We start from the raw sequence: 27,189 nt of genomic DNA, 5'->3' as shown, positions 1-27,189 counted from the left end.
CGCCATCAAAGCAAAATGAGAATGAAGAAAATATGGCTGTTACATAAAAATGAGCTTAAACCAACTTTTCTTGAATTAGGTCAGGAGAAGGTTAATGGAAGAATCAAGTTTACCTGATTCAAAGGTTGGCATTTTCAAATCACCTTGGTTCAGTTCTGTGCCATATTTTAATTTGTGATATTTTGCCCTGAAAATTCAATAATAAATTGTTTAAAGAAAATACTTTCTCTTTTTCCACACAGTTAATACTGGTATATATTTCTCTGATAACAAATAAAACATAATACAAATTGTCTGTTTTTAAGTTTTACTTGCAAAGGAAGTTAGAAAAAAGGGTGCGCTGCTGTGAAAGAAAAAATGTAAATTACCCAATTAACACAAACACCTGAGTAAAGATAAATTTTTCCTGATCTTTAAAGAAACAAAAACCCCAAAACCTAGATTCCGTAACAAGATATTATTTCAATTTTAAAGATTTAAATCTTGGTGGGGCGGGGGAAGAAGATTTAAATCTTGAAGCGCCTGGGTGGCTCAGTCAGTTATCCTGGGGCCCTGGGGTGGAGCCCCACATCAGGCTGCCTGCTTAGCAGGGAGTCTGCTTCTCCTCCCTCACTGCTCCCCCAATCAAATAAATAAATAAAATCTTTTAAAAAATAAAGATTTAAATCTTTTCTTTTCCCATATAAGAATCAAAGTATCATCTTGTATTTTGGGCAGGGTTTCATATCTTTCAAAGAGCTTTTAAATACACTGTACACTAGTACAAAAAAGAAAACTGCCCTACTTTATATTACACATATAAGAAAATGAGGTACACAAACCTTTCTTGTTTTAATGCATACTCTAACATCTTTATTCTTCTTACTAAATCCTTCTTCAAGTTTTCTTGACCTTTTCTTTCTCCTTGCAAAAATGCTATCCGGGCCTAAAAATATAAAAGATTCATTTATTTTCATTTTTTCCTAATGATACACAGGAAATCAAAAATAAGAAAACATGACAGCAAGTTTTATAATGCATAGAAACAGTCAACAAAACTTTGTTAGGTAACACAATTATTTTTAAAATAAACATAACTGTAAGTCAATTTATTTGCTTATAATCTTAAAGTCTTAATATTAGTAACTTCTACATAATCATAAAAGGAAATTTTATACATAAAAACCGAACCTACTTCCTAACATAAGTCACAAAGAACTAAAAAATATTATTTTCATAAATAGATAAAATATTTTTCCCCAAATGAGATACTAGTTGTTTCAAAAAACAGTAATAATACCTCAAAAGCATTTTCTTTATGAAATACTTAAAAATTTAACATCTTTTCTATTCCACACACCCACTCCACAAAATTCTTTCAATTCTTGAAACAATAACAGCACAATACTGCAAATAGTTAAAGTAAAGCCACCATATTTTCAAAGAACTCATTACTTTCTGCTGTCATTTTTCTATTGTGAGAGGAAATTTTTGTCTTTTTAACTGCCTCATTTCTGAGAGAGGCAACTCTCTATCTTTCCCTGGCCCCTCCTATCATGTCAGGCCCCTTTACCACACTAAAGAGTAATGCATAAAGAGACTATCATAGGTATGGAGACACTTGCCATTATGCATGTAATTACAATAAAATTAACTTCCACATGGGGGAGAATGCTTTTGCTGAGATAACCCACAGGTATATTTGTTGATTAAGAAAAAGGAAGTTACTTAGTAACCTAAATTACGATTAATGGATCAGAACAAATAAATTCAGCTGAATAATTTAACCCATTAAATTAGGATCTCTTGGGTGCCTGGTTGGCTCAGTGGGTTAAAGCCTCTGTCTTTGGCTCAGGTCATGATCTCAGGGTCCTGGGATTGAGCCCCACATTGGGCTCTCTGCTCAGCAGGGAGCCTGCTTCCCTTCCTCTCTTTCTCAGCCTGCCTCTCTTGACTACTCGTAATCTCTATCAAATAAATAAATTAAATAAATAAATAAATAAGGATCTCTTCATTTCTTTAATAGAAAGAGCCAGCAGACCAGCTAAATCAAATTGATTAATAAAAACATATTTAATGTTTAACAAATGCCCACTGCCATCAAAACAAGCTCTTCTCTGTTATCCTTTACTTTAAGATGTATTTATTAGAGAGAGAGAGTGTGTGTGTGCTAGTGCACAAGTACAAGCAGAGAAGAGTGGAGGGAGAAGGAGAAGCACGCTTCCTGCTAAGTAGGGAGCCTGATTCAAGGCTAGATCCCAGGACCCTGAGATCATGAGCTGAGCAGAAGGCATCTGCTCAGGCATCTGACCAAGCCACCCAGGTGTTCCTCTATTACCCTTAATTTTAAAAAGCGGGGGGTGCCTGGGTGGCTCAGTGGGTTAAGCCTCAGCTCAGGTCGTGATCCCAGGGTCCTGGGATCAAGCCCCGCATCTGGCTCTCTGCTCCTCGAAAAGCCTGCTTACTCCTCTCTCTGCCTGCCTCTGAGAGCCTACTTGTGATCTCTGTCTGTCAGATAAATAAATAAAATCTTTAAAAAAAAAAAAAGCCTCTGCCGTCGGCTCAATTCATGATCTCAGGGTCATGGGATCGAGCCCCGCATTAGGCTCTCTGCTGAGAGAGAGACTGCTTCCCCCTCTCTCTGCATGCCTCTCTTCCTACTTGTGATCTCTGTCAAATTTAAAAAAAGGGGGGGGGGCTCCAGGGTGGCTCGGTCAGTTAAGCTAAAAGTTGGACTCCTGATTTTCAGCTCTTCTCATGATCTCAGGGTTGTGAGATCTAGCCCAGCTTAAGATTCTTTCTCTCCCTCTTGGGGCGCCTGGGTGGTTCAGTGGGGTAAAGCCTCTGCCTTCTGCTAAGGTCGTGGTCTCAGGGTCCTGGGATCGAGCCCCGAGTCGGGCTGTCTGCTCAGCAGGGAGCCTGCTTCCTCCTCTCTCTGTCTCTGCCTGCCTCTCTGCCTACTTGTCTGTCAAATAAGTAAATAAAATCTTAAAAAAAAAAAAAAAGATTCTTTCTCTCCCTCTTCCACTGCCTGCCCACCCCACCCCACCACTGCTCACTCGCTCTCTCTGAAATAAAATCAACTATAACTCCTTAACACCTGAGATGTTAGACAGCTACATAAAACTTCCAAATACAAATTTCAAAACAAACAAACAAAAACCTCTAGGAGGAATGGTAACTATTCAGAACCTAACTGTCTAATACCTTAAGAGAAAGTAGCACTTATGACTCTCTTGAACTATAAAGCAAAAGCGAAATGTCAATTTCATCACACAGCCTCAAGAGCTTTTTTTTTTAAAGCCTCAAGAAATTCTGATTAGGTTTTTTGCCTGCACCAACTTTCTTTTTTTCACCACAATAAGTGCAGTCACCAGCACTGTCACCATACAACACCCTAACGGTATTATTGACTATATTCTCTATGGGGAATATAGTCAATTCCCTAACTTACTCCATTCCCTAACTTACCAATTCTGTAACTGAAGTTGTACCTCTTAAATCACTTCACCTCCTTCGTCCATCCCCTCAACCTCCTCACCTTTGTCAACCACCAGTTAGTTCTCTGTATTTATGATTCTTTTTCTGTTTTTTTTTGTTTGTTTGATTTACTTTGTCTAGATTTCAAATAATAGTGAGATCATATAGTATTTGTCTTTCTTTGGCTTATTTCACTTAGCATAATACCTTCTAGATGTATCAATGTTGTCGCAAAAGGCAAGATCTCACTCTTTTTATGCCTGAGAAATATTCCATTGTGTAATATTCCATTGTTTTTATCTGTTCAACTAACAGTGGATATACTTAGGTTGCTTCTGTATCTTGGCTATTGTAAATAATGTTGCAACGTAGGGGTACATAAATTTTACCAATTAGCATTTCCATCATCTGTGGGTAAATACCCACTAGTGGAATTATTGGGACTATATGGTATTTCTATTTTTAATTGTTTGATGAATTTCCACCTTGTTGTCTACAGTGGTTCCATCAATTTACACATTTCCACCAATGCTGCAAAAGCGTTCCCTTTTCTCCACATCTCACCAACACTTGTTATTTCTTGTCTTTTTTATATCAGCCATTCTGACAGGTCTAAGGTGATAAGTCACTATGGTTTTGTTATGCATCTCCCTAATTAATAATGTGAACATCTTTTCACATCTCTTGGTCATCCATATGTCTTCTTTGGAAAAATGTCCATTCAAGTCCTCTGCCCATTTTTAAAACAGATTGTTAAGTATTTTTATTTATTTTTTTGGCGTTCAGTTGTCTTAAGTTCTTTATATGACATTAACCCTTTATCAAACATATCATTTGCAAATGTCTTCTCCCATTCAGTAGGATGTCTTTTCAATTTGTTGACTGTTTCCTTCACTCTGCAGAAGGCTTTCATTTTGATGTAGTCCCAAGTTTATTCTTACTTTTGTCTCCCTTACCTGAGGGGACATATTTAGAAAAATGTTGCCAAGATCAATGTCCAAGACATTATTGCCTATGTTTTCTTTGAGGCGTTTTATGGTTTCAGGTCTCACATTTAGGTCTTTAATCCATTTTGAGTTTATTTTGTGTATGGTGTAAGAAAGTGATCTCCTTTCATTCTTTTGCATGCAGCTGTCCGGTTTTTCCTAATACCATTTATTAAAGAGGCTGTCTTTTCTCTATTGTATACTCTTGCCTCCTCTGCCATAGATTAATTTACCATTTTTGAGTTCTCTATCCTGTCGATCTATTTTTATGCCAGCACCACACTGTTGTCATTACTATAGATTTGCAATGTATCTTAAAATATGGGACTGCCAAAACCTCCAGTTTTGTACTTCTTTTTCATGATTGCTATGACCCATATGGGGTCTTTTGTGGATCCACAAAAATTTTACCATTATTTGTTCTAGTTCTGTTAAATAGATTATTGATATTTTAATAGGGATTGCACTCAATCTATAGAACTTGATTATGGAGTATGGAGATTTTGACTATTTTGACTATTAATTCTTCCAATCCACAAACATGGTATAACTTCCCATTTGTTTGTGTCGTCTTCAATTTCTTTTTTTTCTTTAAGATTTTATTTATTTATTTGACAGAGTGGGGGAGAGATCACAAGTTGGGGGGGGCAGGGAAGCAGGCTCCCCACTGAGCAGACAGCCCACTGCAGGGCTTGATCCCAGCATCCTGAGATCATGACCCAATTTGAAGGCAGAGGCTTAATACACTGAACCACCCTGGTACCACCCCCTTCAGTTTCTTTTATCAATGCTTTCTCATTTTCAAAATACAGTTCTCTCACCTCCATGATTAAATTTATTCCTAGGTATTTCACTCTTTCTAGTGCAAATGTAAACACTGTTTTTTTTTTTGTATGTTTTTTGTTGTTGTTGTTTTTAATTTTTTATTTCTTTTCAACGTAACAGTAACAGTATTCATTGTTTTTGCACCACGCCCAGAGCTCATGCAATCCGTGCCCTCCCTAATACCCACCACCTGGTTCCCCCAACCTCCCACCCCCTGCCCCTTCAAAACCCTCAGGTTGTTTTTCAGAGTCCATAGTCTCTCATGGTTCACCTCCCCTTCCAATTTCCCTCAACTTCCTTCTCCTCTCCATCTCCCCTTGTCCTCCATGTTATTTGTTATGCTCCACAAATAAGTGAAACCATATGATAATTGACTCTCTCTGCTTGACTTATTTCACTCAGCATAATCTCTTCCAGTCCTGTCCATGTTGCTACAAAAGTTGGGTATTCATCCTTTCTGATGGAGGCATAATATTCCATAGTGTATATGGACCACATCTTCCTTATCCATTCGTCCGTTGAAGGGCATCTTGGTTCTTTCCACAGTTTGGCGACCGTGGCCATTGCTGCTATAAACACTGGGGTACAGATGGCTCTTCTTTTCACAACATCCGTATCTTTGGGGTAAATACCCAGCACTACAATTGCAGGGTCATAGGGAAGCTCTATTTTTAATTTCTTGAGGAATCTCCACACTGTTTTCCAAAGTGGCTGCACCAATTTGCATTCCCACCAACCATTTAAGAGGGTTCCCCTTTCTCCACATCCTCTCCAACACATGTTGTTTCCTGTCTTGCTAATTTTGGCCATTCTAACTGGTGTAAGGTGGTATCTCAATGTGGTTTTAATTTGAATCTCCCTAATGACTAGTGATGATGAACATTTTTTCATGTGTCTGATAGCCATTTGTATGTCTTCATTGGAGAAGTGTCTGTTCATAATTTCTCTTTCTACCACTTTGTTATCAGTTAATAGAAATTCAACAGAATTCTGTATATTAATTTTTTATCCTGTGGCTTTACCGAATTTATTAGTTCTAATAGTTTTTTGGTAGAGTCTTTAAGATTTTCTATATATAGTACCATGCCATCTGCAAACAGTGGCAATTTTACTTCTTCGTTATCAATTTGTATACTTTTTATCCCCTTCTGGTTTGATTGGTTAGACTTTCGGCTCTAAGTTGAATAAAAGTGACAAATGAACAACCTTGTCTTGTTCCTGATCTTAAAAGAAAGCTTTTAGATTTTCCCCCTTTAAGTATATTAGCTGTGGTCTTGTCATATATGACCTTTATCATGTTAAGGTATGTTGCTTCTTTTTTTTTTTTTTAAGATTTTATTTATTTATTTGACAGACAGAGATCACAAGTAGACATAAAGGCAGGCAGAGAGAGCGGAGGAAGCGGCTCCCCGTTGAGCAGAGAGCCCGATGCGGGGCTCGATCCCAGGACCCCAGGACCACGACCCGAGCCAAAGGCAGAGGCTTCAACCCACTGAGCCACCCAGGCACACTTCGTTGAGTTTTTATCATGAAAGTATGCTGAAGGGGCGCCTAGATGGCTCAATGGGTTAAAGCCTCTGCCTTCGGCTCAGGTCATGATCCCAGGGTCCTGGAATCGAGCCCCAGATCGGGCTCTCTGCTCAGCAGGGGAGCCTGTTTCCCCTCTCTCTCTGCCTGCCTCTCTGCCTACTTGTGATCTCTCTGTCAAATAAATAAATAAATAAATAAATAAGATTTTTTTTTTTAAAAAGAAAGGATGCTGAATTTTGTCAAATGCTGCATCTACTGAGATGATCGTATGGTTTTACCCTTCATTATGTTAAAGGAATGTATCATGTCTATTAATTTGCAGATATAGAACCATTCTTTTTTTTTTTAAGATTTTATTCATTTATTTGAGAAAGAGAGCAAGAAAGAGAGTATGGGGGGGCAGGACAGAAAGAGAGGGAGAAACAGGCTCCTTGCCAAGCAGGGAGCCCAATGCGGGGCTCGATCCCAGGACCCAGGATCATGACCTAAGCCAAACGCAAAAGCTTAACTGTCTGAGCCACCCAAGCGTCCCTAGAACCATCCTTGTATTGACTAGAAAAAAAGAAAAAGGAAAAAACCATTATCACATACTAAAAGCATTATGTGACTCCAATTTCCAGATCTTATAAGCATACTATAATTAGCAATGGAAAAAGATGAAAGAAGCTCATTTAATTCTGCTTCTTAAAAAGGAGTCATCAACGTGGCTCAGTCAATTAACTGTCTGCCTTCCACTCAGGTCATGATCCCTGGGGTCCTAGGATCCAGTCCTGCATTGGGCTCCCTACTCAACAGGGAGTCTGTTTCTCCCTCTCCCTCTACTTCTTTCTCTATTAAATTAATAAAATCTTTAAAAAAAAAAAAAAGCAGTATTCAGCGATTTTTTCCAGTGAGAAAGGCACTGAAACTAAGAGAAAGTAATAAGGCCCTCTAAAGGATTAAAAAAAAAAAAAAGTGGTAAAAGTGGTAATGTTTCCTATTAGAAGCCTACACTGTTGTGTATGTGCTTCTGCTAAAGCCGGCACTAGAATCTTACTCTATTGTGAGAATTCATTTTCACTTCTTGTCTTGGCATTTTCATACTAAAAACCATCATCCATACAGAATTTAGTACATTAAACAAGCACCTACTATATTTAAAAAGCAAGAATCCCACAGCAGCTTTTGAACAGGTGTTGAAGGGAGATAATTCACAAACACAAAAGACAAAAAAAGGTGAGAGTTCATCAAGAAAATACTTTTAAAAGGACATATCCTAACCCAAACTATGTGGAGATGAGGGTAAAAAGAAAATAACAGATATATCATGACTGTTGGATGTGGCCTTATGACCTCACATCACGTAGTATCTATATACTCTGACTTAAAAGGTAAAGGTTATGTCTGACAGTAATTAAACACTTAAACACACACACACACACACACACAATTAAATAAGCGACTGTGGCCCCCTGCTCCCATTCTCTAGCAGCTGACTTGTTTGTGCCTCATTCTTCTCCCGCTCCTGTCAGGAGGCAGCAAGAAACAATGTTTAATAAAGGTTCATTGACAATGAATTCTAAGCTATTTTTATAGGTCATAATGCACCATTAGTAGCATCACCTCAGCAAATAAACACTTCAAAAAGTAAATGCAAAAAAAAAAAAGGTAGGGAAGCCTGGGTGGCTCGGTAAATTAAGCCCCTGCCTTTGGCTCATGTCATAATCCCAGAGTCCTAGGATGGATGGAGCCCCACATTCAGCTCCTTCCTCAGCAGGGAGCCTGTTTCTCCTTCTCCCTCTGTCCCACCCCTACCCTCATTTCTGCTCCTTCTCAGTCAAAATAAACAAATAAAACCTTAAAAAAAAAAAAAAAGTTACTGCAAAAAACATATTTATAATGGCATCAAAAAACAAAACTATCAGGCGCCTGGGTGGCTCAGTGGGTTAAGCTGCTGCCTTCAGCTCAGGTCATGATCTCGGGGTCCTGGGATCGAGTCCCGCATCGGGCTCTCTGCTCGGCAGGGAGCCTGCTTCCCTCTCTCTCTCTGCCTGCCTCTCCATCTACTTGTGATTTCTCTCTGTCAAATAAATAAATAAAATCTTTAAAAAAAAAAAACTATCTAGGAATAAACCAACAACAACAACAACAAAAAAAAACCACAGAGAAAAATCAACAAAAACAGAACTTGATTCACCTAAAGTATCAACAAAATTGACAAAATGTTAGCTGGGTCCACTAAGAAAAAAAGAAAGACACAAATATCAAAATCAGAAATGAAAGTGGAAGCATTACAACCAATTCTACAGAAATAAAAAAACTGGAAGCATACTAGGAACAACTGAACACCAACAAATTGGATAACTCAGAAATACAACACCTAACAAGACTGAGTGATGAAGAAAAAGAAAGACAGAAAAAACCTACTTATAGATTAATTCGGTTATCAAAAATCCTTCATACAGGGGTGCTTGGATGGCTTAGTTGGTTAAGCATCTGATTCCTCATTTAGGCTCAAGTCATGATCTCAGGGTTATGAGATTGAGCCCTGTGTCTTTGGACTCCCCACTAAGCAGGAAGTCCACTTCTCTCCTTCTCCCTCTGCCCATCCACTGCCCACAAGTGTTCTCCCTCTAAAATAAATACATAAATCTTTTTTAAAAATAAAAAATAAAAATCCCTCATACAAAGAAAAACCCTGGACATGATAGCTTTACTAGTGAATCCTGCCAAACATTTAAAGAACTAACAAAAAACCTTCTAAAACATTTCCAAAAATTGGAGACAAAACACTCTGTAACTCATCAAGGCCAGCACTGCCCCATACCAAAGCCAGACACAAACACTGTAAGAAAACTACAGACCAGTATCTCTTATAAACACTTTTGTAAAAACCCTCAACATAATACTAGTAAATCAAATTCAGCAGCATATTACAAAGATTGTATACCACAACCAAGTGAGATTTATTCCTTGAATGCAGGGATGGTTCAACACAAGAAAACCAATCAATGTAAGGCACACCTCATTAACAGAATAAAGGGATAAAACTGCAAAACCATTTCAACTGATGCAGAGAATGAACCTGACAAAGTTCAACACTTTCATGACAAAAAAACAAATGAACAAACAAACAAAAAAACAAAACCCAAACCACTCAACAAATCAGGAATAAAACTGTCTCAACATAATTTGAAAAGCCACAACAAACATCATACCCAATAGTTTAAGACTGAAAGCTTTCCCTCTGAAATCAGAATGGAGGATGGGTGAGGTATGCCTGGTGCCATACCTCAGTCAATAAGCATCTGACTCTTGGTCTCAACTCATTCCTTATCTCAGGGTCATGAATTCAAGCCCTGTGATTGAGCTCCACGCTGGACATGGAGTCCACTTTAAAAATTCAAATAAATCAAATCAAATCAAATGAGAACAAGGGAAGGATGCCTAGGTCAACACTGCTATACAAATAGAACTGTTAAGTACCTTCCAGAGCAATAAGGCAAGAAAAAAAAAGGAATCCAAATTAGAAAAGAAGTAAAATTATCTCTATTCACAGATAATATAGTCTTATATGTAGAAAACCCAAAAGATTTCATTAAAAATGTTAGGACTAACAAATTAAGCAAAGTACCGGGATACTGTCACACAAAAATCAACAACAATTTTTTTTTTTTTTTTTAAACGGGGGTGGCAGAGAGGCAGGGGGAGAGAAAGAATCTTAAACAGGCTCCACACCCAGCACAGAACCCAACACTGGGCTCTCACAACGAAGATCATGACCTGAGTCAAAATCAAGAGTCAGACACTTAAACAACTGAGCCACCCAGACACCCTCAGCAGCATTTCTATATACCATCAGTGAACAATCATGAAAGGAAATTGTAAAACAATTCCATTTTTAAAAAAGATTTATTTACTTATTTATTTGACATACAGAGATCACAAGTAGGCAGAGAGGCAAGCAGAGAGAGAGGGGGAAGCAGGCTCCCCACCGAGCAGAGAGCCCGATGTGGGGCTCGATCCCAGGACCCTGAGATCATGACCTGAGCCAAAGGCAGAGGCTTTAACCCACTGAGCCACCCAGGTGCCCCAAAACAATTCCATTTTTAACAGCATCAAAAAGAATAAAATTAACTTAGGAATTAACCAAGGAGGTGAAGGACAGGCACAATGAAAAGTACACAATAATGCTGAATCAAAATAAAGATGGAAATAAATGGAAACACATTTCATGTTCATGGACTAATGAACACTAATATTATTAAAATATCAATACTATCCAAATTTGCAGAGTGGGTGCAATTCCTTTCAAAATCCCAATGACATTTCTTACAGAAACAGAAAAATCCATACTAAAATTTACATGGAATCTCAGGGGACCCCTTAATAGCAAAACAATCTTAAAAAAGAATGAAGTTGGAGGCCTTTCCTAAGTTCTAAACATACTACACAAAGCAAAAGTAATCAAGACAGTATGATACTGGCAAAAAGACAGACATACAGACCAATGGAACAGAAATGAAATACCAAAAATAAACCCTTAACATACACATCAAATATCTTTTACAAGGACGCCCAGACCACACAGTGAAGAAAGAACAGTCTTTTCAACAGGTACTGTTGGGGAAAAAATGAATATTCATATGCAAAAGAATGAAGTCAGACTGTTCATATACCACAAATTTTCATACATCACAAATTAATTCAGAATGAATCAAAGACCTAAACGAAAGATCTAAAACTATAAAGTTAAAAGAAAACACAGGACAAAACCTTCAAAACATTGGACTTCGGAATGGTTTCCTGGATATGAAACCAAACCACAGGTAACAGAAGAACAAATGGAGAAAATGGACATGATGAAAATTTAAAACTCTTGCACATCAATGGAAACTGCCAACAAAGGGAAAAAGGAATCAATGGAATGGCAGGAAACTGTAAATTGTGTATCAGATAAGAGATTAATATACAGAATATATAAACCATTCCTAAAACTCAAGAACAAAAAACCCAATTCAAAAATGGACAAAAGACTTGAATAAGTATTTCTCCAAAGAAGATACATGATTGGCCAATATGCATATGAAAACATGCTTTCCACCACTAATCATTAGGGAAGCCCCCTATGAGATACTATACCTCATTAGGATAGCTACTATTAAAGAAAGTAACAACAAGAACAAAAAAACATCCGTTAGGATTTGAAAAAACTAGAAACTTTATATAAATTGTTGGTAAAATGATATGTCACTGTGGAAGATAATATGGTAGTTCCTAAAAAAATTAAAAAATAGAATGATCTCACCCAGGCACCTGGGCAGCATAGTTGGGTTGAGCAGCCGACTCCTGTGTTAGGCTCAGGTAGTGATCTCAGGGTTGTGAGAACAAGCCCTGTGTCAGGCTCTGTGCTCACGGGGAAGTTGGCTTGGAACTCTCTCTCCCTCTGCCCCTCACCCATGCATGCTCTTGCGTACACACATGCTCTCTCTCTCTCTCTCTAAATGTAAATAAATATTATGGACACTGGGGAGGGTATGTGCTATGGTGAGTGCTGTGAAATGTGTAAGCCTGATGATTCACACACCTATACCCATGGGGCAAATAATACATTATATGTTAATAAAAATAATAAATAAAAATTAAAAATAAAAGTAAATAAGTAAAATCTTTTAAAAAATGATATTACCCAGCAATTTCACTTCTGGGAATATACTAAAAAGAACTGAAAGCATGGTCCTGAAGAGAAATTTACACACACTTGTTAATAGCAACACCATTCATTATACCTAAAACCTAGAAGCAAACCAAGTGTCCATCAAAAGATAAATGGGGGCACCTAGGTATCTCAGTCAGTTAAGCATCTGACTCTTGATTTCAGTTCAGGTCAGGATCTCAGGGCCATAAGATCAAGCCCTGTGTCAGGGCTCCATGCTCAAAAGGGAGAAAAATCTAGGCTTGTGTCTGATGAGTTTTTAAAACAAATACAAAAACGAAAAGCAAGATCCTTGAAAAAAGAGCATCAGACTTTATGAAAATTGAAAACACTTTTGCTCTGCAAAAAACATTATTAAGAGAATGAAAAGATGTACCCGACTGGGAGAAAATAGCTGTAAAAACACATATCTAATTAAGGACTGACATTATTAAGAGAATGAAAAGATATACCACAGACTGGGAGAAAATATTTGTAAAAACAAGTACATACCTATAAAGAATTCTTAATACAACTTTTATTAACAACCAAAATTTTAAATGGGCAAAAGATCTGAACAGACATGTCAACAAAGAAGACACACAGGTGGAAAATAAGCATCTGAAAAGATGCTCCACATCACTATCATCAGGAATATGTAAATTACAACAATGAGATACCACTACACATCCATTAGAATGGCTGAAATCCAAAACAGGCCAGTATGTCAAACAACACAAACTCTTTCATTGCTGATGAGAATGTAAAATGGGACAGCCACTTTAGAAAACTACATGGCAGTTTGTATTACAAATTAAACATACTCTTACCCTAAGATCCATCAATCATGCTCCTTTGGTACTTCCTCAATTAGCTGAAAACCTCTGTCTACACAAAAATCTACACATGAATGTTTAAAGCTGTTTTATTATGAACTGTCCAAACTTGGATTCAACCAAGATACCCTTCAACAAATGAATGATAAACTGTAGCATATCCATACAAGAAAATAAGTATTCATCAATAAAAACAGATGAGCTGGGGCGCCTGGGTGGCTCAGTGGTTTAAAGTCTCTGCTTTCGGCTCAGGTCATGAACTCGGGGTCCTGGGATCAAGCCCCACATCGGGCTCTCTGCTCAGTGGAGAGCCTGCTTCCCCACCCCTTCTCTCTGCCTACTTGTGATCTCTGTCTGTCAAATAAATAAATAAAATCTTCGGAAAAACAAAAACAAAAACAAAAAAAACAGGGGAGCTATCAAGCCATGTAAAGACATGGAGGAATCTTAAATGCATATTCTAAAAAGTGAAAAAAAAAACAGTCTGGAAAGAAACCAGCCACATATTGTCTAATTCCAACTATGACATTATAGAAAAGGCAAGACTGTCAACACAGCAAAAAAAATCAGTGGTTACCAAGTATTCAGGGATATGGGGAAGATGACTAGGTGAAGCACACAGACTTTTTAAGGGTGATGAAACTGTTCTGTAGGATATCGTAAAGATGAATCCGTAACATAATGCTTTTGTTAAAACCTACAGACCAGTACAACATAAAATGAACATTAAAGCAAACTATGGAGTTCAGTTAATAATAATAACATCCAAAACTCGGTCATTAATTGTAGCAAATGTACCACTCTAATGCAAGATGTTAAAAACAAAGGAAAAATGTTTTGGGGGATGGGGGCACGACATATATGTGAGCTCTATGCTATATGCTCAATTTTTCTGTAACTCTAAAATTATTCAAAACATTCATCAACAAGTGTTAGTGAGGATGCAGAGAAACTGGAATTCTTGTGCACTGTTGATGGGATTATGATACAATCATTACATGCATGAAATACTGTGAATGATCCTTGAAATATTAAAAATAAAACTATCAAATATGATCCAGCAATTCCACTTTTGGGCATATATATCCAAAAGAATTTAAAGCCAGGTCTTGATCCTGCCACATGCTACACGAATGAACCATCAGGCCATATTGTGTCAAATGAGGCAGTCACAAATATGCACAATTTCACTTTTATGAGGTATGTAAAAGTAGCAAAATTGATAGTAACTAAAAGGAAAATGGCAGTTAAAAAGGAGAGGGGGAGGGATGCCTGGGTGGTACAGTTGGTTAAGTGTCTGATTTTTTATTTCAGCTCAGGTCTTGATCTCGGGGTTGTGAGCTTAACCCCTGCACTGGGTTCCCCAAAAAATAAATAAATAAGTAAGTAAGTAAATAAATAAATAAATAAATGGAAGTTTTGAGAGGGGGGGTAGGAACTGTTGTTTAATGGGTTTAATGCTTCAGATTTGCAAATTGAAAGGTTCTGAAGATGTTTCACAACAGTAAGAATATACTTAATACTAATGAATTTACACTTTAAAAAATTGTGCTAAAAAGCATAACACAGCATTTACCACCTTAACCATTTTTAAGTACTAAAATAACTTTTTTTAAAAAAGCAAACCAGATGAAAGATATTTGCTAAACATCTAGATGAGAATGTGATCAAATACATAATACAGAATTCATAACCACTTCCCCAAAAGACACAACCACATAATAAAAAAAGATGCATAATGGAAATACTGTAAGAAGACTCACACTTCATAAGTTATCAAAATGGCCAATCAAGATATGAAACAGTTCTCAATTTCATCTGTTTTCAAAGGAATATAAATTTAAGATACCAATAAAGTAACAACACCAGATTAGCTAAAAATTTTTAAAACTGACAATACTATCTTTAAGGAACTGTGAATCAACAGAAATTCCCATAAATGACTTATGGGACCATAACCTGGTTTAGCCTCTTTGTAAAACTCTTGTATTATACTTAAGCAGAAGATCTAAGTAGATTAAACCCAAAATTCCTAGATACAGACCGAAAAGAAATACCTGTGCATAAGTATGTACTATGAGACATGTAAAACATTTCCAGAATCATTTTTTATAACAGCCAAAGACTGCAAACAATCTAAATATCCATCAGTTAGAGAAGAGATAAATTGCGGCATATTAGTACAGTGAAACACTACAGAGCAAAGGAAATTAACAAACTACAGCCACACATAATACGGATGAACTAATACCATGTTGAGGGAAAAGTCAAGACACAAAAGATAACATCCCATACAATTCCATTTATGTAAAAGTCACTATCAAACATAACTAAACTAATACATTTGAGTAATGTGCACTTTATATGAGCACATGTAAAGAAAACCAAGAAAATGATTATATAAAAATGATAGCAGTTATCCTCATGATGGAAGAGGGGAGTAGTAATTTGGAAGGGCCAGGTGGTAAGGCTCCTGGGGTACTAGCAGTGCTCCATCTATCTCTTTAACTTTCCAAGCGTGATTACTTTGTTGTTCTCTTTGTAATAACTGGCTAAACTGTGAAATTATGTTTTATACACTTTCCTGCATATAAGTTATTTTTATAATTTTGAAATGTTTTATACTAATGTTAAAAATTAATCTCATCTCAACGGTTAGATTTAAGTAAATTTTTATTGTGAAAATGAGGTCAATGACCTAGGTCCTTTAGTTAAGAGGAAAAAATTCTACCATAGAGTGTGTAGTACTGTCAATAAAGTAAGTACTTTTTAAAAACCATAAATTTTCGGGTTGCGGTGGCTCAGTTGGTTAAGCGTCTGTCTGGCTCTTGATTTCAGCTCAGATCGTAACTCAGCATTGTGAGACGGAGACCCAAACTGGGCTCCACATTGGGCACGGAGCCTGCTTAAGACTCTCTCTTCATTTCCCTCTCCCTTTCCCCAATTCACTAGTTCTCTTAAAAAATAAAAATAAAAAATAAAATACCACAAATTTTCATTTTTTATTTGCCCAAGTCAACTAATTTTAATGCTTTTAATTGTGTGACTTCAAGATTGTAACTGTGGGGGCACCTGGGTGGCTCAGTGGGTTAAAGCCTCTGCCTTCAGCTGAGGTCATGATCCCAGGGTTCTGGGATCCAGCCCCACATCGGGCTCTCTGCTCAGTGGGGAGCCTGCTTCCCTTTCTCTCTCTCTGCCTGCCTCTCTGCCTATCATCTCTGTCAAATAAATAAATAAAATGTTTTAAAAAAGGATTATAACTGTGATGATTAACTTGAAATTTGTTACTACAAACATACTGTACAGGCAGAAATGAACTTTTAAAATTTGTTTCCAGGGGCGCCTGGGTGGCTCAGTGGGTTAAGCCGCCGCCTTCGGCTCGGGTCATGATCTCAGGGTCCTGGGATCAAGTCCCGCATCGGGCTCTCTGCTCATCGGGGAGCCTGCTTCCTCCTCTCTCTCTCTGCCTGCCTCTCTGACTACTTATGATCTCTCTCTGTCAAATAAATAAATAAAATCTTTAAAAAAAATAAAATAAAAAAAAAATAAATTTGTTTCCATATCTGATCACAGTTAACTCATAGTAACAAAGCCTACCTACTGCTGTCTTCTAATACAATTTTCCTTCCTTTAAATTAGGTAAAGGTACTCACTAGGGCCATATATTATTTATCACCTGAGTTCAACAGCTTCAACAACCAGCATGTGATTATCACATGAGAGTCTTAAAAAAATTACTTGATATTGACAACCGATCACTTTTAAACTGCAAGACCACTAGAGGTCATCAGAGCAAAACATTCAACACTGAACTAATATCAGCCTCAAGTTATTTCACAGTTACTATAGTTTCCAATGTTTCTAAAATAAGAGTATCTTGCTTAAAACAAAGAAATAAAATACTTAACAAAATCTGTTTTACTCTAAGAGTTTTCTTACTTTAAACAAAACTTAAATGCTAATACCAGAGACAGGTCAGTTTTGTTCAATGATTATAAAACATTCTTTACAACTTTTTGGAAAACTGATAATGTACTTAGAAACTAGAAAACCATCAGCAAGCAAATTTTAACATCCCAAGGAATTAACAAAGTTAAATATTTTATGTATAGAAGCAAATTAAAGAAAAATCAGGTTATAGCAACTAATAATAAATTCAAGACATTTCTATTCAAAATAGGCTCTCCACAGCTCTTTCTACCCATAGGTCCCGTCCCCGTGCTATAATAAAAACACCTTTTGGGGGAACCTGGGTGGCTCAGTCAGTTGAGCAGCTGCCTTCAGCTCAGGTCAGGATCCCAGGGTCCTGGGATCAAGTCTATGTCTGGCTCCCAGCTCAGAGGAGAGTCTGCTTCTCCCTCTGCTCCCCACCATTCCCGACTCCTGCTGGTGTTCTAATAAAATCCTTAAAAATAAACACCCTTTCCCACTAAATAAAAAAATAAATGAATGAAATAGTAGGCTCTCAACAGTATTAATACCCTCTCCCCTAATGATCAACTGAAATTATAAAAGTGGTTCTATTCCAAGCACTTGAACTTCTGGAAATTAAGCAAAGGTCAGCCAGCTGTAAATAATAGAAAATAAAAGTATAGGAACACCTGGGTGGCTCAGTCGGTTAAGCTGCTGCTTTCGGCTCAGGTCATGATCCCAGGGTCCTGGGATTGAGTCCCGCATCAGCTCCTTGCTCAGTGGAGAGCCTACTTTTCTCTCCGATAAATAAATAAAATCTTAAAAAAAAAAAAAAAGTATAAAGACTCAGCTAACCCACTGACATTTTATATAAAACGAAACAAAATAATTCACTTAATACAGAGGTTTCAAAACCTAGCTAATTATTGAATCATTAAGGAGCTTAGATATTAAAGCAGACATACTTAGCCACATAATTCAGTATGGTGAGACACTCAATAGAAAGCTTTGTATACTCATCTAGTGATACAAAAGTAGTTACAAGATGGACCCTAATGGCATACTACGCTTTCAAGAATAAACGAAAAGCCTGCACGGAATATCTTAGAAAGGTTTTCACAAAAATAACTTTCTAGGGGAGCCTGGGTGGCTCAGTCAGTTCAGCTCACATCATGATCCCAGGGATCCTGGTTTCAAGGTCCTGTATCTAGCTCTCTGCACAGTGGGGAGCCTGCTTCTCCCTCTCCCTCTGCTGCACACCCCCATGCTCTCTCAAATACATAAATTAAAAAAAAAAATTTTTTTTTAATTTAGCTCTGTGGGTTAGGCCCACTTTCAATTTAAAAATTTTTTTTTAAAGTTTAGCTCTGTGGGTTAAGCCCCTGTCTTTGGCTCAGGTCTTGGGGTCCTGGGATTGAGCCCCACAATCAGGCTCCCTCCTCAGCAGGGAGCCTGCTTACCCCTCTCTCTCTGCCTGCCTCTCTGATTACTTGTGATTTCTGTGTGTCAAATAAATAAATATGTTTTTTAAAGATTTTATTCATCTGACAGAGATCACAAGTAGGCAGCGAGGCAGGCAGAGAGATAGGAAGGGAAGCAGGCTCCCAACAGAGCAGAGAGCCTGATGCGGGGCTGGATCCCAGGACCCTGAGATCATGACCCGAGCCAAAGGCAGAGGCTTTAACCCACTGAGCCACCCAGGTGCCCCTAAATAAATATTTTTTAAAATATTTTTTAAAAGCTTTCCAATATTATAGACAAACAAGAATTCCAGAGAAAAGAGAAACACTAACAATTACTACGATTTCCAAAGGCAAATAAAATCTTTGTCTTTATCTCTTCTATCAGAGCCTTAAAAAAAGTTAATAAAAATACCACTTCATCCTCTATAATCCCAATGTCATTTTTCATGGTAATGGTTTAAAGCAGAAGAGATTTTTAACTATCAACTCTGTTCTAGTAAGTTCTCATTTAGGTATCTGAAAGCATTATGTTCTAGGTAAGCCCATTTTCCATTAACAGAGGAAGTATACCCCCCCTTTTAAGTATAAACCTGTAAGCCATTTTAATGAACTCTCTAAAAACATGTTTACTAACATCATAACTATTTTCTAAATCTGTTATAAATTATATCCTATACAAGTTCAGAAAAAAACAAAACACAAAAGATTAACATGGCGTCAAGAGTAATGATTCAGAATCTGCAGAATGGACACACCCCTCGAGCTGCACAGAGCCACTTCTCCTATCAAAATAGTACACTTAATACATTCCACCAACTTTTTTTTGAAAGATTTTATTTATTTATGGGGGGAGGGGAAGCAGAAGCTGGTGGAGGGGCAGAGGGAGAAGCAGATGACCCACTAACCCTGGAGCCAAACATGGGGTTTAATCCCAGGACCCCGGCATCATGATCTGAGCCAAAGGCAGATGCTTAACCAACTGAGTCACCAATTGAGTCACCCAGGCGTCCCTCTACCAAAGGAGGTAGACTCTTTTCAAAAGAGTTTTCTGACTCTTGGTTAAGCTTGTTTGCTTTTTCCTTTTTTAAAGATTTTATTTATTTATTTGACAAAGGGAGAGAGAGATCACAAATAGGCAGAGAGGCAGACAGGGCAGGGAGGGGGAGCATGGTCCCCACTAAGCTGAGAGCCCAATGCAGGACTTGATCCCAGAACCCCAAAATCATGACCTGAGCCTAAGGCAGAGGTTTACCCACTGAGCCACCCAGGTGCCCGTTGGTCAAAATTGTTATCTATACTATTGAAGTACTGGCAACAAGTTTCTCTCTTCCCTCAACCATTTTATTTTGTACCAAGTTAGGAATCCAAACTATATCTAAAAATAAATAAGCTTCACTACTTCTAACATATTTTATTGCTGCTTATTTTTTCTTTGAAAAGAGAATAAAATTCTTTTTGAGATAGGGCCAGGTATAAATTTTTTAAAAAGTGACTAAATGGAAAAGGCTTCTACATATAAGCGACTTTGAGCTTTTATTTGTTTTGTTTTTTTCTGCTGACAAGATTCTTCAGGAGAGCCTATTATGATTATGTTAACTAAATATTACATTCTCAGGACTGGTATGTTTCTTGAAACCATTTTTTTTTTAAATAAAACTCCCAAAAGGTATTTCAAATTTTATAGTAAAAATAAAAAGATTATAAATAATAAAAAAAAATAACCTTACAAGCAAGTTTTCAAGAACAGCAACTCTAGGGCGCCTAGGTGGCTCAGTTGGTTAACCATCCGCCTTCTGCTGGCATCATGATCCCAGGATCCTGGTATCAAGCCCCACATTGGGCTCCCTAGCGCAGAGTCTGCTTCTCCCTCTCCCTCTAACCTGCCTCTCCCCATTTGTGTGCTGTCAAATAAAATCTTAAAAAAAAAAAAACAAACAGCAGCTGAGGGGAATTTATTACTCCTTCTCGTAAATCTCAAAGCACTTTTTTGGTCCTCAAGGCAATTACTAACCTGATAAGCTACTTAAAATCATTGTAAATTGTGAGATACTAATGTGAAAGAAAAAAAAAAAAAAAAGGCATGCTTAGCCATGAGTTTCACTAGCAGAGGTCTACATTCCTTTACCAAAACCCTTCAGGCCAAATGTATTCTGGAATTTATCACTGAAGTATGGATACCACATATGACCTAACACCTCATCCAAACTAACTGTGGCAGTAACAAAATCAAACAAATACAACAAAGTATAAGACTTTGCAGTAAGTGGGATAAAGACTATAAATAGCTTTGTTACCACTTCAGGTAAGGTTCCTGTCATAAATTAGTTAATAAAAACCTTTTGACTATCACAATTTGGAGACTTGAGAATTGTAAATGAAAAGGACGGGGGCGCCTGGGTGGCTCAGTGGATTAAGCCACTGCCTTCGGCTCAGGTCATGATCTCAGGGTCCTGGGATCGGGTCCCCCATCGAGCTCTCTGCTCAGCAGGGAGCTTGCTTCCCTCTCTCTCTCTCTCTGGCTGCCTCTCTGTCTACTTGTGATTTCTCTCTGTCAAATAAATAAATCTTTAAAAAAAAAAAAAGAAAAGGACGAATAAGGGGCGCCTGGGTGGCTCAGTGGGTTGAGCCGCTGCCTTCGGCTCGGATCGTGATCTCAGGGTCCTGGGATCGAGTCCCACGTCGGGCTCTCTGCTCAGCGGGGAGCATGCTTCCTCCTCTCTCTCTCTGCCTGCCTCTCTGCCTACTTGTGATCTCTCTGTCAAATAAATAAATAAAATCTTTAAAGAAAAAAGAATGTTTAAAAAAAAAAAAAAAGAAAAGGACGAATAATAACCATGACAAGTATTTGTCAAGTATGCTATGGCCAAACCATTTTAAGTATTTAAGTATTTAAGTGTATGAGCTCATTTACTCCTCACAATGATCCTGACTTGGTATTATTTTCCCCACTTCACAGAAGAGATAAATGGGGTGTAAAAGGGTTAAGAAATTTGGCCAACATCCTAGTAATAGCAGTGGAGACTCTAAAATTTGATTCTATGCAGTCTCACTCTAGAACAGCTTCTGATCACCAAACTACACACTATAAAGCTGCTCAACAGGGGAGAAAAAATCAAGTAAAGAGATAATGTTGGTTTTGACAATCTCATGATACTACCAGGTCTCCTCCCAAACTAAGGCAGACATCAATAACTTTGCTTCAGTGTTAAAAAAAGAATTCTTCACATATCCTAGGCTCCAGGCAGCCATGGCAAAACTATCTGAGCCAGCAAAATATCTGCCAGTTCAATTTCATACTAAGAAAATCAAAATACTAAACAAAATCAAGTGTCCCTATTTTGCCACTAATTAAACAAAATGTCACTAAAAAATAAGCTCCACAAAATTATGAATATCTCTTGTGCACTGATACATTCCTATTATCCAGGACAGTACATGTCATAAGCAAAAATTCAATAAATATCTGTTGCTGAAAAAAATGAATGAAGTCATTACTACAATTTCTCAGTTTCCTCAGTTGTAAAATATGGGAATGACTATATGTATATAATTTCTAGTTAAATCTCAAATCTGGAAGTATTTAATTCATCTACAGTAAATGACAACACTTTTTAAAAAGTGCAGAGACATTCACCTTGATTAAGTGTGTGTTTGTGATTCCAGAAATTTTGTTCATCTAGTCTATGTTAATTCAGGACATTAATGATCAAAATTAAGAAAATACTTAAGACATTTAAACTGAGCAATGAGGGGTGCCTGGGTGGGGCTCAGTCGGTTAAGCATCTGACTCTTGATTTCGGCTCAGGTCATGATCTCAGGGTTGAGATCGACCCTCAAGTCAGGCACCAAGCTCAGGATGAAATCTGCTTCTCCCTCTACCTCTGATCCTCCTTTTGCTCACTCCATAGACAGGATGTCTCCAATTTGGCCCACTTGTGACCACAGTCCTTGGTATGGGCAAGACAGTCAGAATCCCTATTCATAGCTGGTTGGGAAGCACACATAACAATCTGCATTGGCAATTAGCACTAGAAAGAGATGGGGGGGGTTGTTTTGTAGGATCCAACCCTTAAATCTGTGGAATCCGATGCTGTCTTAGTCTTCAAGTTGATACTTCAAGTTGATACTGTCAGAACTGAGTGAAATTGCAGGACACCCAGCTGGTATCACAGAACTGCTTAAATTTTAGAAAACCCCCATGTTTGGGATGGCTGGGTGGCTCAGCCGGTTAAGCATCTGCCTTCTGCACTGGGCTCCTTGCTCAGCGGGGAGACAACTGCTCCATCCATCTGCCTGACACTCTCCTCTCCCTGCTTGTGCGCTTGCTCTGAGAAGTAAATAAAATCTTTTTTTTTTTTTTTTTCACAGCAGAGACAACTGAGCACTGTTTTTGTGCTCTTCTTTGTAGTTATATTTCAAGTTCCTTTCAAAACAAGGCCCTAGAAACCCCGGGGTTCAAGTACGTCCCTGAGCTTGGTCCACTGCTGTCTTGTATTCATGCCTGGGTATTCGTTCATCAACTTTAAACCCCAGGATAGAAGATGTGAATAAAATCTTAAAGAAAAAAAAATACCCACATTTGGTGTCTGAAAGGAAGTACAGTTGACCCACAGACAACAGTGGTTTGAGCTGTGAGTCCACTTATACATAGATTTTTTGGATAAATATGACAATATTGTTAAATGCATTTTCTTTTCCTAATGATTTTCTTTTCTCTAGGTTACTTTATTCTAACAATACAATATGTATATAATACATACAACGCAGTTAACTATTTACGTTAACCATAAAGCTCCCCTTCAACAATAGGTTATTAGTAGTTAAGTTCTGGGGGAATAAAAAGTAAACAAAGATGTTCAACTGTGCAGGGGCCAGCACCTCCTAACCCCTGCATGGTTCAAGAGTCAACTGTACCGATAAACTATTGATAGCAGAGGAGATACACAGAGATGAGTCTTTCCTTATGGGGCAGTCTCAAGTTTTGCTTAGAAATGATGTGCATTTGGCTCAAACATCTTTAAGAACCCAAGCATTTATCAGGAATCTGTAAATTATAGTAGTAGCTCTACATGATGTATCTGCAAGTAAGATGAGTACCTAATCTAAAAGGTTAATAAGGTTAATAAATCTTTTACCCAATATCATATCATTATTCCTATATTTCTTTACTTTTTTTTAAAGCTCTTATTTATTTGTCAAATAGAGTGAAAGCTCACAAGCAAGGGGAGCAGCAGGCAATAGGGAGAAGCAGACTCCCTGATGAGCAAGGAGCCCCATGTGGGACACAATCCCAGGACCCTGGGATCATGACCTGTGCCAAAGGCAGATGCTTTACTGATTAAGCCACCCAAGTGTCCCTTTCTTTTACTTCTATAATATGCAGAAAGTAAATTCTTTGAAAACATAGGTCATATTGTTATATCCCTCCAATATGACTCTAGCATCCTGCAAATTGCATTTTCCATTCTGCTAAGTATGTATAGAATAAATTAATGTTTCTCTGAGTCTAAGAAATAAACAAAAAAAGTACCACTCACTCTGGCTCACATGTACGTTAATGTAACTGAGATACATAGCCCCACTACTAAATCAAAGGTATCAATGATTTTCTTCAGGAGTGAACTGTGCTAATTAATTTGAATTTGTTAACAAATGCTTAAGTTAGAGGGGAAAAATGCTGAATTTTAACACTCACACACATTTTCTGTCTCTCTCTCACACACACATACCCCACAGGTAGCTTACACTGTATAGTGTTTCTCAAATCCACAAAGCTGCTCTAGCCATTAATTTTTCTATGCTGTTTATGCCAATTCCTATAATTAAAGAGTTATGCATATTTTTGCTAGCACAACATATTTTCAGTTTACTTAGTTTTACCAAATACATTTACTAAACAAATATAAAGTACAATACAAAGTACAAATTTGCTGAGCCACGGTAAAACAAAATTAAAGCATATAAATGGTGATAAAGCCACAAAAATGGGACAGAATATAAAACTTCTCTTTTTAAATGTCTAGATTCTAAAAAGTAAGATTAATAAAGGAAATGAATCCTGTGCAATTAGACTTACTGATGACAATAATGATAAGCTATACCAAGAAACAGAAATAAAGTCCAAAGAATGTAAGAGCATCTATGTCATTCTAATTCAGAAATGTGGTGAGACAAGACAAGAGACTACAAATTTAGGAAAGAGACTCCTGTAAGTATTTCAAAAAAAAAAAAAAAAAAAAAAATCCTGGCTAAAGGAGTCAAGAAGCTAAACAGAGGTAATGTGGCAGCAAACCAGTGTTAGGACACTCTAGCAGAGTCTTCAGAAGTACTAAGACTCTCAAGAGATAGCACAAACTGGGTATTTTTTAAGGGGGGAGGGATGACACACTTTCCTTAACCTGTAAGTTTATAAGAAAAGTGCCAGAAAATGTGACCATAACTGTCAACCTAAAACTGGCAATGCACAGGAGACTCCATCTGTGACAATACTAGAAAAGGAAGTAATTGAGACTAAGATAATTAAGCCAATTATGACTTAGTCTACCTCAAATAACATAAGAAAGAGAAGACACTAACTAGCAACTTTGGGATTAAGTTAGCTGTATTCCTAGGCTCTATTTTTATCAGCCTATGACCAGATATGATCATATTGGTTACCTTTGTTAACTTAAACAAGGAAGCCATTAGACTGAGTTGGCTTTAATGCCTCAGCACCCTACCTAAGCAAAACAAAACCTAAACCTGAAATGCCTAAAGATTAAGAAATCCAAACCACCTAGGGACAACAAATCACGAACAGCCAACTAAGCTTTCCCAAATAATGCCATCTCCTTGTTGTTCCCCTGAATCCTGTCTGCGGAGCCCTCCTAACAATTTCTGGTTTGCTGGTGCTCAATTTGAATAGATTTTTGTACAAATAAACTCAAAAAATTTAACAGCCTGCAGTTCTTTTGAAGGTAAAGTGAAGGAAGGCAAGAGGAAACCAACTTCTCCATTATATATATTTAAAGCTGCCTGCATAAAACAACTGTGTTCAATTTTACATCATCCAGAGTGCCCTACACATATTAGAAACTTGTTTAAATACTGGTACTGCTGCTCGTTCTTGAAACAATTACTTATGGAGTGCTTCCCATGGCTCTAGGGATACAGTAATGCACAAAAGGCCAATATAATCCTACTTTTTACAGAGCTTATGTCTACTAGAGAGACCCATAAAAAGATCAGGCCTGTGAAATGCAGCTCAATAAATACTATGATAAAGGAAGTTTACGACATAGGAGGAGGTTACACTTGTAGACTCAAAGGTGGTTTCCCAGAGGAAGTAACAGCTAAAAATCTAAATTGAAAACAGTTCAAACAGAAGACGAACTGTTCCATGTAGAGAGAACAGCCTGTGTGAAGGCCTGAGGGGAAAGAGGATATGCTAACTTTACCAAAATTTAAAGAAATGGAGCTATGACCGGAACTTTTTATGTCTTGGAGGAGAGGGGTAGAAAAGAGGAAGAAGAGACCCAGGGAGATAAAGCTGGAAGCCATATTGTAGAATGGCTTTAAAATATCATGAAAAAGCCTTATCTGAATATTTCAGTACATGTGATGTATAGTATAACATAGATAATATAAAAAAGTTATGGAGCTCTCCATTAAATATTCTCCAACACACAGCAGAGATAATATAGAAAAATTGTTGCTCAACAGCAACAAATGACCTGATTTAAAAATGGGCCAATTTGAATAGACATTTCTCCTAAAATGGCCAACAAGCATATGAAAAGATGGTCAGGATCACTAATCATTAAAGAAATGTACACCTAGCTACAATGTAAGATGACCTCACAACTATTAGAATGACTACTTTTTTAAAAAGGCAGGGTGGGAGCCAAAAAAGAAAAAAAATAAGTGTTGGCAAAGATACAGAGAAACTGAACATTTATACACTGTTGATGAGAATGTAAAATGGTGCAGGCATTAGGAAAACAGATTGGTGGCTCCTCAAAAAACTAAAATTTGATTATGATCTAACAATTCTACTTCTAGGTATTATCCAAAAAAAATTGAAAGCAGACTCTTGAAGAGATATTTATGCACCCATATTCAGAGCAGCACTATCTGTAAGAGCCAGGAAATGAAAGCAACCCAAGCACCTTATGAATAAATTGTGGTACATGCATATAGTGGAATACTATTTAGCCTTAAAAAGGCAGGCAATTCTAACAACTGCTAAAGCATTGATACACCATGGAAACATTACTCTATGTGAAATAAGCTAATCATAAAAAGACAAATATCCATATGATCCCACTTACACGAAGTATCTACAGTCAAATTCATAGAAATACAAAGTGAAATAGTGGTTGCCAGGGGCTGAGAGGAAGGGTATATGAAATGCTGTTGTTTAACAGGTAAAGTTTCTTTTACAACATGAAAAAGGTTCTGGACATTGCCTGTAAAACAATGTGAATACACTTAATAGCACTGAGCTATACACTCAGAAAGATGGT

General features: G+C 37.4%; 1 protein-coding gene across 3 annotated transcripts in view; it reads right to left on the bottom strand.

Moving 5' to 3' along the window:
• Nucleotides 1-27,189, bottom strand: part of STRN3 (striatin 3) — a 117,678-nt gene that overhangs the window by 57,778 nt on the left and 32,711 nt on the right. For all 3 annotated transcript variants that reach the window (XM_082737922.1, XM_082737920.1, XM_082737921.1), the window contains exons 2-3: nt 822-925; nt 114-187 (exon numbers count right to left, since the gene is read on the bottom strand). In XM_082737922.1, the coding sequence (XP_082594048.1) occupies nt 114-187; nt 822-850 (103 nt within the window). In that variant the 5' untranslated portion in view covers nt 851-925. The remainder of the gene's footprint in view (nt 1-113; nt 188-821; nt 926-27,189) is intronic.

The sequence above is a fragment of the Mustela nivalis genome (genome assembly GCF_964662115.1).
Source record: "Mustela nivalis genome assembly, chromosome: 6".
NCBI classification, from domain to species: Eukaryota; Metazoa; Chordata; class Mammalia; order Carnivora; family Mustelidae; genus Mustela; species Mustela nivalis.
Note: the sequence above shows the minus strand (reverse complement) of the source record. Positions and strands in the feature narration are given on the sequence as shown.